This window comes from Tyto alba, unplaced genomic scaffold (genome assembly GCF_018691265.1).
Source record: "Tyto alba isolate M040663 unplaced genomic scaffold, T.alba_DEE_v4.0 Super-Scaffold_40, whole genome shotgun sequence".
NCBI lineage: Eukaryota > Metazoa > Chordata > Aves > Strigiformes > Tytonidae > Tyto > Tyto alba.
In genome coordinates this window covers 1,488,829-1,505,999 of record NW_024881316.1, presented here as the reverse complement: position 1 = coordinate 1,505,999, position 17,171 = coordinate 1,488,829, and the positions used below count along the sequence as shown (strand labels likewise).

The window sequence follows — 17,171 nt, the reverse complement described above, 5'->3', positions numbered from 1 at the left end:
TTGCAAGGAGATGCGGGAAGTAAGGTTTTGGAGTAGCTGCCTGTGGATCATCATAATCTGCAGGATTGGAGCTGTAGCTGCGTTTAGTTTCACCCAAATTCTTGAAACTGCAGTTAAAATTGAAAATATATATCAGTTAGTTCAAAACGGTATTAGTGGAACGTTGCAGCCTAAAAGTTAGTAAACTGATCAGGATTTAACTCCAGAATTGTAGGGATTTTAGGATCATCCTGCTAAACACTGTAGGCCATGCTGGTTTGCTTAGATAAAGGGACAGAGCTGTACGTGATGGATTTACTCTATTATACTCGTCGCCTTCCTTCTCTCCCCCCCACCTCTCCAAATTATGGCTCCATATAAGATCGATTAGTGTAAACTGCTGCTCATTGGGTTTAAGAGGAACAATTTTCTGCAGCTCCTTCACACTGGTTTGAAAGGAAAAAAAAAAACCCAAACATTCTGCTTAATTAAGACCTAAAGAGGCGGTTCAAACTTTTGATGATTAATTGAAGCATGCTTTAGACTGATGCATATTTAGTTATTATAATGTGATAATTTTATCTTGTTATACAAACTACTCCCTTTGGGAACATGATTTAACACTGCAAACATTCCGTGTTTATTGCATTGTTCATTATGAAAAATACACAGGCTAAAAACCACAAGGAAATGTAGCTGAACAGTATCTGTGCAGTGGGTGCAGGGAGTACTTCTTCCACCTGTAATGACACAACCCAGGGGCAGAAGAACACAGTGTGGGAACTCCCACAATAGCTCTCCCTACGAAGAGTTGAGAACTCAGAAAAGCAGAGGCTGGAAATTCAGTTCTGCTGAATGTAATCAGCTGGTGTAATTATAGAAGACAGTGGTGCGGGTGTTTTGCTGAAAGCTCTCCTGTCTATTCACTTGTCTCGGTGCCAACTCCTCTTTGTCTCACCTGTGTGAGTACCCATGCTACCTATCACAAGCGTGACAGATCCGAGAACATGCTAAGCACATTGCAAGAGCAGGTCATAAAGTTGCAAGCCCAGATGGAGAAAAAAGTGTGTTTTTTTAAAAAATGTTTTCTTTCACTTCAAAATGATCTGTACCAGGAGTTGCAAATGTTATTTTTGTACTTTACAAACATGTGTCAGCCTAGCTGTGTGAGTCCTGAAGGTGATGGTGAATGGTCTGCATCAGAAGAGCTGCTCCAGCAAGAGCCCACGTGATGGACATAGGCATGTTGTCAGAATGAGCTCGTGTTACTCGAGCAGATATGCTAAGCTAGACTACAAGCAAAAGTTTGTCTGTGAGCAAAGGAGAACACTGCCGATGTAGTATACTGATGTAATTATTGTGGAGAAGCTTTCTTAGTGCAGACCTAATCAGGAAAAGATTAGAATAAATATTCAAGACAGATAAGCAGTCCCAAACTACTGGATTTGAAATTCCCCGCTTCCCTGTGTTCTCGCCGTAGCAGGTTCTTCTTGCTGAGTGCTTTAGGGACGGGGACTTGATACATTTTCCTGAAAGAAGGGCAAGAGTCTGATAAAGTGATTTTTAAAAAATTTGGCCTTACAAAACAAAGATCTGTGAACAAGTGAGAGGAATTTTATCTTGAATGGAAGATAGGAATTTCTCATTTCAAATTATTCCAGTTTGTGTTTAGCAAAAGAGCAATTAAATCATGAGACTTCGACTTTTCTTATTTCACCCAGTCTTAATGTTTTGAGTTTAAGTTACTGCTTGCCACTGCTGTGGGTTGGAATGGTAGAAATACGTGGACCGTTACCTTTTCATTAATGTTGCAGTCCTATTTTGGTCACTAAGCTTAATACACTGTAATGAAACACCCTTATTAGTGATTTTCACAATGTCTGCTCAGCCCCCTACCGCAACCAGTGCCAAGAAGGAAAGCACGCGACCAGGTTTGGACCTTTATTATTGTCCCCAGCTGTCATCCACACCCACGGACCGCAGGACGTGGGCCTGTACCTGTCCCAGGTACCAAGAATGGGTCCTTCAGTCCTTTCTGATTTTGATTGTAGAGCAAGTCTTCCTCCAACTGGGCTGCACAGGGCTCCTGCTGATGGTCCGCAGTGAATTAGTCATGTAATACTGGATGTGTTCTTTTTTTCACCTGATGAACTGCATTACAAGAAGTTAGAGTTGCATCAAAAAATGGACTTGGGTAAACCTACCCCTGCGGGAGCAAAGATGACTTAAAAAGTGACATATTAGTGTACTGTTCCGGGAAGCTCACGCTCCGAAACCCCTCCTGAAGTGCTGCTGTTTCCTGGCTGCTTTACATGGCCATACTCAGCTAATCCTTTTGTAGCAGTGTTCCTGAGGCTGTTAAATGGAAGAGGCATCTAGTTGTATTATTACTGTTACTATTAAAAGGATTATATTGCATGTGACCATTCTTTGAAGACTAGGGCGAGAAGGGAATAGAAGAGAGAAGTAATTCAAGTTCTTTGTATTTAAGCAGACTCTTTCCCTCCCGTTCTCTCTTCCTTCTTTCAAAATGATGAACATTTTGATTAATATCGATGATGCCTCCTGGATATCATCTGTCTCTTCCTGGAAGTGCAGACGGTGGCTGGGAGTAGTAGTTTGTAGACAAACTACAGACATTTTCTGTTTTACTGACTGTCAGATCCATGGACCACAATCTTGGAAGGATTTCCTGTGAGGGGGTGGTGAAGTTCTGCAGGTCAGGGCATAGGAAGACAACATCTTGAGAGAGTAGGTCGCTCTCCCTCTCCTCTCCTTTTCTTGCCAGGAGCTATCTTAGAGAAAGTCTTTGGCAGAAGGAGGTGGATTGAGCCTTACTGCCCTGCATAACCTACTGTCCTGCAGAGAAGTGTGTGATGCAGCTTTTCCATGTAAACAGCTGTTGCAGCTGCTGGGATGCTGCGTAATTGTAAATGGACAGATGTGTGGTCTTTCTGATCGTCCGTGGGAGGTGGTTCGTGTGTGTCAGTGAACAGGAGCCAAACGATAGCTGAGGTGTCTCTCCCCTATGAAGTGATGCATGAAAGCCCCTGAGAATCCCAGTCGTGGAGCTCTGTGCTTCTCCTTAAAAACTGTGCCCCTGAGGAGCCAACCTGCTTCGAAAAGAGATACTCCAGCACCTACTGTGCCAGTGAACTCTCTTTCAGCTCTGTAATTTTCTTTTTTCATTTATGACAGTTACTCTCACCAGAAATGAAAACTATTAGAAAAGTATCACTGGTGGATCTTCTATTTTCCAGAGGTAAACTATCACTAGGAAAATACATGTTGCTGTTAGCTGAAACAGGAGGTTGCTTCCTGTTTCCTTTGGTTCACAGGACCTTCTGTTGTCCTGATACATTCAAAGGGGAGAGTTCAGTTTGTAAGGAGTTGGTTTATTATGGTGCAAAAGTAGGTGAATCAGGGCACCTTTGTGAAAGCTTAGTACTTCAAATGCTTTGGGATAAAAATGGTGGGAAGAGCTCTTGGGCTCGGCTGGAGTAGTTAGCATCCTGGCCAGGACTGGTCTGGAGAGAAAGCTGTGATGACACCGTGCAACACCCCTGTAACAGTACCCCGCACTCCTGTGTGCCTGGCTGAGCCTACAGCCAGCTCAAGGACACGCTGCTTGACCCAATAGATGGCTAGTGATAATTTTGGCCAAGTCGTTTTGATTTCCCTTAGTATTCGGTATAAGAAAGCATTTAGAGTATTGGCAAATCCCACTCTAAAGGGTAAGTGATAAAAGACATTAAACACAAATCTGTGTTATAACTTAGCCTTAAATATAGGTTTAAGGGTAGACAGTCTGATTAAAACTAAGAGGTCATTATTTTACATTGTACAATTTTATTTGTAGCTATAAATCATAATACAATTTGTGGAAGGAAAAAAGTTATTAAACTGGCAATATTTATTCCGTTAAGGTGAATAAAATGCAGCACGTAGTTCTGAGTTATGATAGCCGGGGAAAGGAGCCAAATCACTCTGCTAAAAATTAGTTTGCCAATAATTTTACAGAACGATGACAGCGTAGCTTCAAAAACAAATCCTTTATAGGGAAATGGGATGGCTGCATGACAGACTCTCTGAGCTATGAATTCTCCACAGCTCATGGACCAGGAGCTGCTTTAACAATTAGTCTTCAGGGATTTTTATTTTTTTTTTTTCCCCAGAAGTTAGACAATGGCTGCTGTCTGTAGCTGAAAGGTCACACTGTATCATAAACTGGACATAAGAACTGAAGAATTCCGAGTTTTAAGTCAGAAAGATTCCTGCTAACTTACTGTCTTGATCTGTTTAGGAGGCTTAACTATTCACTGCCCCTGTCTGTGAAGCTGGAGTGGGGATGGTGACCACACAGCGGTATCACTCACACTTTAGGAGCAAGCCCTGGTTTTTTTTTTTTACATGGCAGAAGACATACATGCCACATTTGTAATACACATTACAGAGGAGCTTGAAAGCAGCTCAGGAACTCTGCCTGAATTAAAATTTGACCATTGAGCATAATGACTGGAAAGTAGCCTGGCAGGCTTTATCACAGCGCTGCATCTTCCTTCTTGCTTGAGTGTGTGTTTCTGTGACTGCTATATTTATATGACAGCTCCCCATTTTGTAAGCTAGTCATTTTGAAATAATGCAGAAAAAGGAGTGTTTCATGTTCCTTCTTATTTAGAAGAGGGCTCTTGTTAGTGACCTGCCTTGGTGCAGCACCTTCCAGGCGTGTTTTATCACCAGCTTGCTGAGCAGAACCTCTCAGGGGCTCACTACAACAGACTGTAAGTAACGAGAACAAAGCAGCAGTACTCATTAAGCCTCTAGTCTTGGTTACTCGTTTAATAAAGAGTTGTGCACTCTTAAACATGCTAAAAAGCTCTCGAGATTTCCAGAGCTTTCCAGCAACGCTCCATTTTTAAAGCTAATAATCTTTTCCAGCCATCTTAGGAGCTTTGCCAGTCTGCTGAGCCTGGCTGGCACAGGTGCCTGGCTGCCTGAGGACGAAGCTGGTGATCACAGTCATGCCCAGTTCTGCTCTCAGACAGAGGGGAAGTTAGAAATAAGATGAGCCGGTGCTGGTTGTATCTAAGAGTAAGTGTGCAGATGTCTGAGGAAGGTGTTTGCATCTCATGTAAACATTGTTCTTATATTTTTGTTGTAGAAGATGATGTGTCAAATGTACAAATAATGTGTGCCTGGTGCCAGAAAGTTGGAATCAAGCGCTATTCCCTGAGTATGGGAAGTGAAGTGAAATGCTTCTGCAGCGAGAAGTGCTTTGCAGCTTGCCGAAGAGCATATTTCAAGAGAAACAAGGTAAGAGAAATAAGGAAAGATGTAACCTACATAGGCATAGCTTTAATCAGGCCCAGCCTGGGTCTCATTTAGCATCTAATAGAAGCTCTCTTCTTTTGTTTTCTCTGTTTCACCTAGTCCCTCCACTTTCCATCTGTATTGTCTGTTGGACTGTCAGCCCTTTACTAACCTTGTTTCTTCCAGTTTCCCTCAGCTCGATGCTTGGGTTTTGTGAGAGTCAGGGAATTTAAATAGTAATAAACATTAACATAAGAGTTCCAATTTGGCCTTAGAGTCTCAGGATACTTGCTACATATACACATCTAAGTGGAGGTATCATGGAAATAGAGTAGAGGTGGGTTGCATATGACAGTGTCACTAAGTCCCATGGCATTGAGATCATAGCCAGTGCTTTTAGCTAAAAGCTTTTAGCATGGCTAAATGCTTTTATGGCCAAAGTCTGGGTACCATCATGATAGTGGGCATCTTCCCACTGCTGCTAGTGAGCTCTAGTTTCATTCTTTTAATATATATTATTACTAATAGATTATCACTGCTGCAAAATTCAGACGCTCTACAGTTTTGGGGTTGGGGTAAGCAATGTTAGAACATCTAGAGTAGCGTGAAAACCCCTCCTACTCAATTTATATTTAACTCTGTCTAAAATTAGAATGCAATCCTAATATTGAATGTCCACAAAAATTGCTGTAATCACTGAAGTACAGTGCCTGAAAATGCCCTCTAGGTTACTTCAGCAGCTGTTTTTCTGTAGCAGAATGTGCGATAAGTCATTTTAAGAAAAATAACGAAGGAATGCTCCAACATTTTTAGTTGTTGAAAAAGTAGCTGTGTCCTTTTGGTGCTTAATAGTGTGAGTCTTTGAGTAGCCTTTATTGTTTTAGAAATGTTTATTATTCATAAAATCCTATGTATTTTGGTTGTCTAAATGATGCCATTTTCCCTCATGCTACAGAACATTCAAAGCCTGTCAAGTTCAAACAGAATTCAGGTCTCTAAATCTGGTCTTTTACATCTGTGGTAATAACAAATAAGTACATGCGGATTCTAGATTCAGGATGCAATTTTATAGCAAATTATCGTCTTTTACAAATTTGGGTCACATCATCCTGCCAGAAAAAAAAAAAAAAAAAAAGGAAAAAAAAAAAAGGAAAAAACTGCCTGAAGAATTAGGTTGCAAAATTCAGTAAAGTGGAATTTTAGTGGCAGTCTTGGAGAATCAGGCTCACAGTGTCTACTGGAGCAGACAGGCAAGTTAAAGTCATGTGAGTCTTCACGAGGAGTAGTGTTTACATCCTTTGTATCTAGAAAAAGTGTAGAGGAGGGAAATACATTCTCCTTAGAAGCTCCTCATTTGAAAATAAGTTCCCATGGATGTATGTGTATATGCATACATGCACATTTATGCACATGCAGTTCAATGTGCCTCACAATGTGTAGAACACTCTGGGGTGGCAGGATCCAGATCACTGTCAGCTGATGCTCCCATGACTTTCAGTCACAAATTTACATAGATGAGATAGTTGATAGTAATGGAGGCATTGTCAGTGATCCTAGTCAGATCGTCCTGTGTGTCCAGCAGTGATGAGTACCAAATGATTCAGGAAACCTTGGGAAGACAGATGAAAGCACAACCAGTTCATGGTGGATCCTCTTCCATCTACAGCTTAGATCCTGAAAAAGGAGGTTTAAATCCCCTACTAAATGAAGATAAATACATGTTAACATGATGCATAGGTGTACTTCAACCTTCTCCTAACCCGTGAGTAGTAGGATTTAGTAATAGTTTATGGCCATGAATTCAGTCAGGCAATACATGAAAAGGTTCCCTTTTACCTGACTTAAAATTTATTACCCATATGCTTTGTTGGAGGCCTCCTTGTCCTTGTATTATGAGAAAGGATGAATTAGAGCATCTCATTCCCCTGGTTCCCTTTCCTACCCCTCTGCTAACTTCTTCTGGAAGCTAAAAGATACTGAGTATTTCCATCCAGCAAGCTCTCTGTCATCATTATTTTGTATATCTCTAAATAACAATAGATGTTCCTAATCTTTTCATATATCATGATATCCCAGTGAAGTGTCCTGTTCTTGACTAAAGAGGTTGCAAATTAACAAAATGTCATATGGGAGGACTTGGCAAAACATGGTGCGATAACATGTAATTGATAACATGTTGGTTGCTGCATTGGCTCTGCTTCAAAGCTAAGCCAGTGAGTCAAATTTTCTTCCTCTTTGCACCTGTGGAATCTGGAATTGCACAGGATCTGACCCAGCAGGGGAAATCTGGAGCTGCCCCACGCATGCGTATTTATGGCATTAGGTGATCAGGGGACTGAATATTTAGGAAATGCTGACATTAAATTAAGACAGGTACAGTAGAATTCAGCAGACCCTCATGCTTCTTGTTTTTCACTTCACCTGTTAGTAATAGAGCAGTCTTGAGGAACAAGATCAAAGGAACAAGGCTGCAATAGTTTCAGATTTAACTGCTGACCTTTAATCTGTTATGACTAGTCCAAGAGCGTACCTGTCTTCTCCATGAGTCTAATGCTTATTTATGTATTTGAGAAGTTATGCCACTCTACACTTCCTCATTTTTCAAACAGAGGAGTAAAATAGTCACGTTTCACCTGCCTTACGTATGTTTTAAACAGCGGATCTCCACCACAATGTAGTGTTGTGTTACATTAAATATGTACAGCTGCTGCATTTCTGGTAGCTGATAGGACTTTGTGGTCACTTCATTTCAGGCTTGAATTTCCTAATGGATCGTGTTAAGCAGTCTTCCCTCCCTCCCCTAGATAAGAAGTGCTGTAATAAGCGCTTCCTTAAAATGATGGGACTGTTTAAACAGTGAAGAGTAAGTCATCACTAGCGTCTCAAAACAGCACTAAGTAATGCTGCGAATTATCCATCCCTGAATGCCAATTGCTGTGTTCAGAATTAGGACTTTTGCCGTCATCCTGATAGCAAAATCTGCTCCCATACCCAGGGCAAAGGCACGCTGGAGCGATGCATGCCCACAGATTCCCTGCTGGGAGAAGGCTTGGCGTGAGACCACTTTGAAGTGCTCCCGGAGAGTAACAAAAACGCTGCAAAAAGCCCCCGGTTGGCTGGGCCCTGGCTGCTCCCAACCTTTCACTCCTCCCCAGCCCTATTCCCCAGCAGGTTTGGCATACCAAGAGCAGCGGTGCGCTGGGATAAGCCAGTGCCTCGCTGCCTCGGGCGCGTTTGCAGCCAGGCAGTTTAGCTGGGGGTGCACATCAGTCCTTCCTGCCTTTCGTCCCGGCAGAGCTGTCTGTCTGTGCTCCAGAGGCTCTGCCCCCGCACCCTCTGCATCTCTGCGTAGCCAGGGCTGTCAGGGAGCTGAGCTTCATGGCTGGGATGGGGAGTTGGTAAGGAAAAAGGCTCACGCAATTAATTGTAAGTTGGTCTTCTCCTAAAGAAATGCAAATTTTACCCCAGATATCCTGCTGTCATGACCATTTAAAATTATCTGTATTAGCAACCATGCCTTGCAAGAATAGAAATATAGAGATTTTGAAATGATAATGGGTCTCCCCACAGAGTGTAGTTCTTTCTAAATTACCAGAAATAAATGAAGAAGAAATGGGTGTTTTTACCCCATTAGGCAAACCCCAAAGTATTTAGACTAGATCTGGTTTAGAAAAGTACTAAAAACACCACCACCCACCCCAAACAAAAATAACCCAAACCTGCTTTTCTGCTTCTGTTTGGTCTAGTGTGCGTAGTCAAATATACATAACGAACTACTCTATTATGATAACCTGTTGTGCATAATAATACCAATTAAAAGGAAGCGTTGCAGGAAAAGGGAGCATTTCTTACTAATGTTTGTAAACTGAAGATTTAAGATTTGGAGCTATTCTGATGTTCCCTTCCTCAGAGATTTAATTTTATAGGCCGACTAATACAAAGTTAAATACCATAGAGGCACATAAGGGCAAAAAGCACTAGACCACCAAGTTTCAGAATATTAAATTTAAAGGGAGCGATTGGATTCATAATTGGATCCAGTGAGTTTGAAGCCTGAAAAGATTAATTCTGAAATGAAGTTTATTGACTCAATGAGTCAGAAAACAAATTTGTTATGACCAAATAGCCAATAGCCAACCCTAGAATGAGGACTGAATGCATAGAGGTGATAGGCTCTGTTCACATACATGTTAAAGGATAATTCACTTGATTTGACTAAGACATTGGTGATGAAGTGACTACAAGGTTGTCAGCCAGTATTTTATACTTGTCCTTGTTCCTGTTTCGCACCGCTTCCCAATCAGGAAAAAAGGTGATAGATGGTTTTAGTTACAGTGCAGTCAAATTTCATTTATGCTAATAAACAAAACGGCATAAATGAAGAATAAACTGCTGTTTAGCAGCATGAAGATCTCAACGGTGATGGCTCTTTTCTCCCCGTACAGGATAGGATGGGCAGCACGGTGTGCGTTGGCAGTGCAGACAGGCACTGTGCTTTATCCTCTCTTGTCTCATCTGAGTAGTGAGGATGAGTCTCAACAATCCAACGGAGCTGTCAGAAGTCCTGGGTGCTGCTGCATTAGGCAGTTCCTTATATTTTCAAATTATATTTAAAGATGATAAAGTGCACACAACATCATAAAGCCTTAGTACTCCTGCCTGAGTAGTTTTTTTGTTAATTAATGTATATCACTATGTGATTAATATGGACATGTATATACACATACTAAAAACTGGGAGTAAACAGAAGCTATCATTCTCCAAAATAATTACTGAGGATTGTCAGAGAAAGTTCTCTTGATTTCAAGCTTAATTGTGCAGCCTAACAGTGCATAAGAACAATCTCCCTGTTAAGTCAGTGAGTAATGAGAAAAAGAATATGTTACTTTCTTCTCTTTCTTATGCACCTGCAAAATGAAATTTGTAAAATGATCATCATTCATGGAAATTTGGAAAATTACTTAGAGCAACTTGATGCAAGTAATGCCCCTGACCAAAAAAAAAAAAAAAAAAGTCTTAGCTGTTACATCTAAGTTTTGAAACACATGGGGCTCCAAACAGAAAACCTATTTCTCCTAGAGATTTAACTTGCATTAATTAGGTGTTCAGAAAGGCCAGCGTGGAGCAGGTGTCCTACCTGGTTTGCATGAAATCATCCGTCTTTGGTTCTGTGGAGCTGTAGAGAAGTGGGATTTAATCAGAGGTTTACAAAGTTGCTGCTTCTGCTGTGGGTTTGCATCGAATGTATGCACGTGTATTTATGTGTGCTTGTGTGTGTATGTGCACATCTGCACGTGTGCGTACGCGTATTTGCCACGGCAGTCATTTAATAAGGTTTCTTGCAAATGCTTGAAGGTAGAAGGGGAAAAGACGACAAATATCTCCATAGCTGTGATTGCTACGTTGAGATATAAATGAGTGCTGATGAGTGAATGCAGATGAGACGCTGAGTCTGCAGAGGAAATAGTTCAAGCGTGGGGCACAATCGCAAAGTTCTTTGAGGAGCTATCTGGAGGAGTGGGAAGGAAAATATCCTGCTTCAGAGGGTGTTTTTAAAGTTTGTGGAGGGTAGAAGGCCACCGACAGCAACCAAGGATCTGGAACAGACACTGAAATATCAAGCAAGTCCTGAGCTGTGAAAGAGATGGGTGGCACCAGTCAGAAAGGAGAAGAGTTGGCATCATTGTCTAGCTGTCATCCGCTGGCCTTTTTACTCACTGGATACTAAACCCAGAAATCTCATAAAACTCCTTCCCTAAACCAGACCTAGGATTTTTCATGATTAGAAGAGGCAAATGAAATTCCAAATTAACCTACTGAGACCATCAGTCAGAGTATCTCACTGCTCACCCACAGCACAGCAAAACATATTACCATTGATAACGATGAAATGCATCAGCACCTGACTGATGCCACCAATGACTTAATGAAGGGATCTGGCAAACCCAGCATGCTTGTCAGTTTGCAAACTCAATGGACATTTTACTGTCCATCTGCTGCCATTTAATACTATAAATTTGAATCAAATTCCCATTGTCTGAATTACTAGCAGGTATCCAATCCAATTAAAAGGTGTGTTCACTTTTAATTTTAGCCACCACGTCGGATTACATCAGTCGTGTTGCATTCTGGCTACTTTGGTTCTATCAAGATGAATATGCTAATTTCAGCTTGAGAATCTGCTGCCTCTTGAACAGCAGGCGTTTGCTTCAAACGAAGCGACCAGTTTACGCGAGGTGCCCTCGCGTCAGTTCTGGGCAGCTCCAGCGACTGCGTCTCTCCTTCTTGCCAGAAGTAGGTTTTGTTTACATACAGATGTTACAACAAAACACCACTAATTGCGTTAGGACTTGACTGGAAATGCTTTTAAGGTTTTCACGCACTATGTCTATGCAGTTTAGAGCAATGATTTGGATTTAAATAGATGTTATGACGCCTTGATGTTGGAGATGTGAAAGAAGTTGCTGCCTACCAGAGTGACTGAGCAAGAAAGATGGCCAGTAGCTACTTTCCTGGAGGTTGCTAAAGTGCTTTCCTGAAGCCTTAAATCACTTAGGATGAATTTTTGAAAGGAAAAGGGAGACACTAGGGGAAAACCAGACATTTTGCTCTGTTAAAAAGTTTGGCAAAATAGACTTTGTGACCTGTATCCAGCACATTTTTACATCACCAGTGGATTTTTGAACAAAGAGTTTAGATGCATAACAGTGGTGCTTTCAGAAAATGAGCAGATACAATACACATGGGTGCTTACCTCTGTACCCCTTTGACTCCAGCCTCTGTGAGCTAGGCAATCGCTCAAAAAAAAATATTGCTGTCCACTACGTTCCGTGTCTTGGTTCAGGTTACGTTAGATTAGCCGATGTTGCCTTGGGCTCGTATGAAATTAGGCACCTTCCAGCTTTGTTTCCATGTGATCAACACAGAATGAGCATCAAGAACAGTCTTTATTCTGTCAAAAACTTAGGGTAGGTCTCCAAATTGAATCTAATTTGCACAGATTATATTTGGTGCCACTTTTCCCTTTCCTAATGAACACATCAATCATTAATACTAATATGAGCTGGGCAAATAATGAAATGCATATTAAATAATATGTTTGTTCAAAAATATCATGACATTTGAATAAATTATTGCCTTAATGCATCTGTTCACTTATCAGTCAACTCATTAACTTAGGGAAATATTGAAAAAGGAGCTTGAGTATTTTTTTCACCCTATACATTTTTATTTGAAAACCAAAATTAAGCAAATATGGTTTTCAAAAATCTGTTTGGATTAGGAACAATGTTGTGAACGACACCCTCCCTACAGACTCCTGAAAGGATGTATGGAGTACAGCAGTGAACTGCCCAGTTCAGCGGGGTGAAATCCTGCCCAGGCAGGGGACCACGGTGGGCAGCAGTAGGAAACCCGAGGGGCCCAGCTGGAGGTGGAAGGTCATTTCTAGTCCTGAAGTTTCCTGGGAGCACATGTTGCTGTCACACTTCGCTAGTGGTGAATTAATTTGCGCAGGTGAGGCGGCAGTTCAGTGGAGTTGTGGTATTTCTTGTCAGCTGACAGACTGTGTTTAATTACTCTCTTACTTTCCCGAAGTGGTGACTTCCATCACGCGTAGAAATCTTGGGACAAATTCAAGGACGAAGCTGAGTCAGACCAAGGGAGTAAAATCACATCATGTATCTTTTGGCCCCTTCTAGGTAGGAAAGTTTCATCCCTTTTAGGTTTGTTTGCAAACATTTTCTGGGAACGTTTATGGGAAGACTGAAGAAACCCTTACACACATTAACCTTGAATTGGGGCTCGTGAGTCTAAATAAGGCTAGGAGAGGCCAAATGGATATAATTTATAAGCTGCCGGATGAACAGAAAAATCTACTACCAGGAGCTGTTAGTTAAAGTCAGCTTCGTGCCGTATATCAAGCCGTCCTTGATGCAGAAGTGTTAAACTTGCTGGAGGAACGAGGTGGGTTTTGTAGGGCAAAAGTCTGAAAATGTCAACTACCTTTCTTGCAGAACATAGTTTCTGCAGTAATAAAAGAGTCTTTGCTGGCCAGCTAAGTTCAGTGATGGGCCGGGCTCTTGTCAAAAACCCGAGCATTTACAGCTCACCCATTTGAACTTAAATTGGGCTGAAAGTAAACATATGTTGCGAGTTGTCAGCCTGGATGCAATTTTGCGTCTAAGTCAATGTACTCATCTGTTTAATAATTTTTAGAAACAGTCATAAAGTATCTGATGGTTTTGGGGGTGGGAGGGGGGTGTGCGTGCGTGGCTTCAGATGGTTTTGGTTTATTTACTGTCCTGCCTGAGAAGCAGGAGGCCAGGCTCTGCCTCCGTTGCATGGAGGGGCTGGTGGAGGTGCTCGGGCAGGAGCCAGCTCTTTTGGCCAGCGTGCACCGGGTGGGCAGGGGCAGACGTGCCTCCACTGCCATCCATTTACTTTAAAAGCAGAGCAGAGCGTCTCTCTGGCCCTTATCTGGGCTTTGCAAGGGGAAGGAAGGATCTTCAGAGGGGTATGATAGCTCGGTGCAGCTTTCCTGGGGAAGTGTGTGAGACCATCAGGGACTCAGCTACCCCCATTAGCACTGGCCAAATGCCGTAATTTTCCCGGTATTGCATAGATGCATAACAGCGGTGCAGTGTCCTGTGTGCCTGTGGCCCTTCCCAACTCTGAAATTCAGACTGTCAAATCAAAGAGGAGACCCTCTGAGTTAGAAATCAAACAGCAACCCAGGCTCAGTTAGTCTTGTTATTTTTAATTTAGCCCCCAGGCTTTTGCAGTCACAGCACACAGTGGTAGCTACTAAATTGGGTGAGAGAGCTCCCAGAACTAAAAATAAGTTTTAAAAGCCTATTCTAGAGATTTAGAAAGAAAACTGACATTTAAATATTTATGAGACAGGTTTGAACAATTTCATAGTGTTGTGGTAAATAACGGTCAACCATAGGTTTCCCAGAGCAGCTGTGGGTGCCCCCTCCCTGGAAGGGTTCAAGGCCAGGTTGGACGGGGCTGGGAGCCCCCTGGGCTGGGGGAAGGGGGCCCTGCCTGGGGCAGGGGGGTGGGACTGGATGGTCTGTAAGGTCCCTTCCAGCCCAAACCATCCTATGAACTTTGGTCGTTGTCAAATGGATCAATCTCATGCCTTCATTTGCAGGAGGAATTTATCAATATCAGTGCCTTGATAAGGGAATTCCCCACTGAGTTTCATGTAATGCCCGGCCATTAAAAGAACAGGTAGGCGCACTCCTAACTTCAGTGTTGGAAGATGGTAACTTCATCCTAAAGAAAGGAAGGACCGGGAGCTCTGAAAGAGAAGGCTGTACAATACCAAGGAAAAGGGTTAACCAAGAGAAAGTTTTAAAAAAGGGAAAAAAGCAGCATTGAATCACTCTGGAGGCTATTTAAGAACACCATATTAGATGCACAGATGGTACGTATACCTCTGAGCAAGGAAAAAGTAGAAAGGGGAGAGTAAATCTGGCATAGTTAAGTGAAGAAGTGCATAAGCTTAAAGGGACACTGTCAACTTAAAAATCACACTTTTATTGGAAATTTTGTTACCTACTACTGTTACAAACAACACCTATGATTACTGTAACAGAAAGATGAGACAAAAACCCTCCCTCTGCTTTTTGGTGTGCTTCCTTTGAGCCTGATCCAAATTCCATCGGCGTCAGTGGATGACGTCCCATTGTTTGTGATGAGCTCCGGATCAGGCCCTGTGTGTATTTGCCTGTACATTGTGTACGGGCAGTTCCAGTATTTTGCATGCGGTCTCTTTTCTTATTGTTTCTGTGGTTTTTCACACAGCAAGAGAGGAAAAAACATTTTTTTCCAAATTGGAAGCATGGTGGTTAAACTATGGAAGTGCCATCGAGGTCCCAGGCACACTTGTACCAGAAATAGCAAATGTTTTGCTTTTTTAAGGCAAAACTTGTCCTTCAAAAAATTTGAAAGCACGATCAAGTCAGTTATAACCAGAGGTCCCTGAGATAAAGTGCAGGAATAAAAGCACAAGGAAATTACCTGAGAGGTGTATGTACGAGGCACTGTAGAAGGTGTAGGAAAAGTGTATCTGCAGAAACCAAAAACCGACCTGTAAGTCCCCTGTGCCCGTAGGCCACCCAGCTGTGACTCCGGCCGCTTCTGAAAAAGCAGAACAGCATAAAAATGAAATTAAATTTTCTGTGTCCATCTCCACCACAGAGGATGATGAGGAAATTCCTGTTCCAAGGACACTTTTCGCAGGAAATCAAGAGTGTGGCCTTATAACAGAGATTGAAGTCTCTTAGGAGGAAGTTATGGAGCAACTTCAGCAACTCAAGAGCAGTAAATCACCAGGAGCAGATGGTACTCAGCCGAGTGTTCCTAAGGAAATAAAAGTGTGAAGCAGCAGAGATATTGACAAGGATCTGCAATATATCATTAAAACCAGCAACTGTTCCTGAAAATTTGGAAGTCATTTGTATGGTGTTTAAAAAAAAAAAAAAAAAAAAAAAGACAAGGTTGCTTTCTTCTTGAGCATAGGAACTGAAGCTGAGAGATCCTGAGTAATTTTTATTTGATTTCCTCAATGGCAGAATAAAGTAACTTTCAGTTAGGCATGACCTGGCAGGTTGTAGCATTATAAAGAACAGCTGGGATGTAATTTTTATACATAACAGCTTTTAGACAAAGTTATTTAGATGAACATAGTTTGTTTGGACTCAGGATCACATTTGCTGGATAAGGTTGTTTATTTTTGATGTGTTATTTGATGTCTGTGGGTAGTTTGATGCCCTCCACGGAAACAATGAACGCATTTTGGCACAGCAGTGTACCTCGGTCCTTGTTTTCCTATGAAGTTGGACATTTAAATAAGAAGCTGATTGCATTCCAAAGGGCCTGAGTTTACTGCCAACACAAAAATTACTTTATAATGCTGAAGAATGTTTTTATATGTGCTACAGAAGTTTTTAATTCAATTTGCTACAGAAAAATTAATTGTTTTTAGAAAAAAGTTGAATTTTTCAACAAAAAGCAGATACTTTGATGCACAAACTCACTCAACCAAATCCCCATTTTCTGCAGTTATACCATATGGGCAAGGAGTAACAGAGGGATACAGAGGTTTTGCCAAGCAAACACAGCTAGTATGTACACACACGCACGGAAATCAGCCAAGGGAGGCAAATTAGAAGTTCTAATGGATTTGGAATTTAGTAAAGCACTTGAAATAGCATCTCATGAAATTTTACCCTCAGATTAATTCAAATTAGTTTGGATATGAACACTGTCAAGTGGCCTTAAAATGGACTCAAGAAATAAAGTAAAGGGTGGTGATAAAGAGCACTGTATCAGGCTGTGGATAGAGAAGTGCCAGAGGGACTTCCGTGAGGTTGGTCTTGTTTCATATTTCATTAATGAACTCCAGGAGAGAACAGGGAGCAAGTTCACAAACTCTGCAGATGATAGTAAACTAGGAGGAGCTGCAGATACAAGTAATCACTTGTGTTTTGACAAAAGCAAGTTAATGTGTCTAGGGGAAAAAAAAATAATAATAAGAAGAAGCAACCAAACAAAAAAACAACCTGAAAATAATACCTTAGTGGAATGACTGAAGCTGGACAAGAAGCCAAAGCTGAGGATAGATAAGGGCAATATGTTGGACTGTGCAGATGAAATGGGAGTTAAATGGCCGTAGTTAGGGTATGGAGTGTGGGGGTGTTGAGGAGGATAGTTGGGTGGTTGCTGAAACGTGGATAGAGCAAGGAGCGGCAAGATTTGGAGAGAGTTTGGATGGGCAGGGCTAAGGGATGATCAGAGTCAAAGATGGTTTAGGGAACATGAAGGTGTTAAGCCTGTGGAGAAGGAGGAGAAGGCTGGAAAGAAGTTCATCT

At 41.7% G+C, this 17,171-nt stretch overlaps 1 protein-coding gene across 2 annotated transcripts in view; it reads left to right on the top strand.

Moving 5' to 3' along the window:
• LOC104363607 (sine oculis binding protein homolog) overlaps positions 1-17,171 on the top strand; it is a 119,443-nt gene that overhangs the window by 18,850 nt on the left and 83,422 nt on the right. For both annotated transcript variants that reach the window (XM_033008451.2, XM_033008450.2), the window contains exon 4: positions 5,141-5,292. In XM_033008451.2, the coding sequence (XP_032864342.1) occupies positions 5,141-5,292 (152 nt within the window). The remainder of the gene's footprint in view (positions 1-5,140; positions 5,293-17,171) is intronic.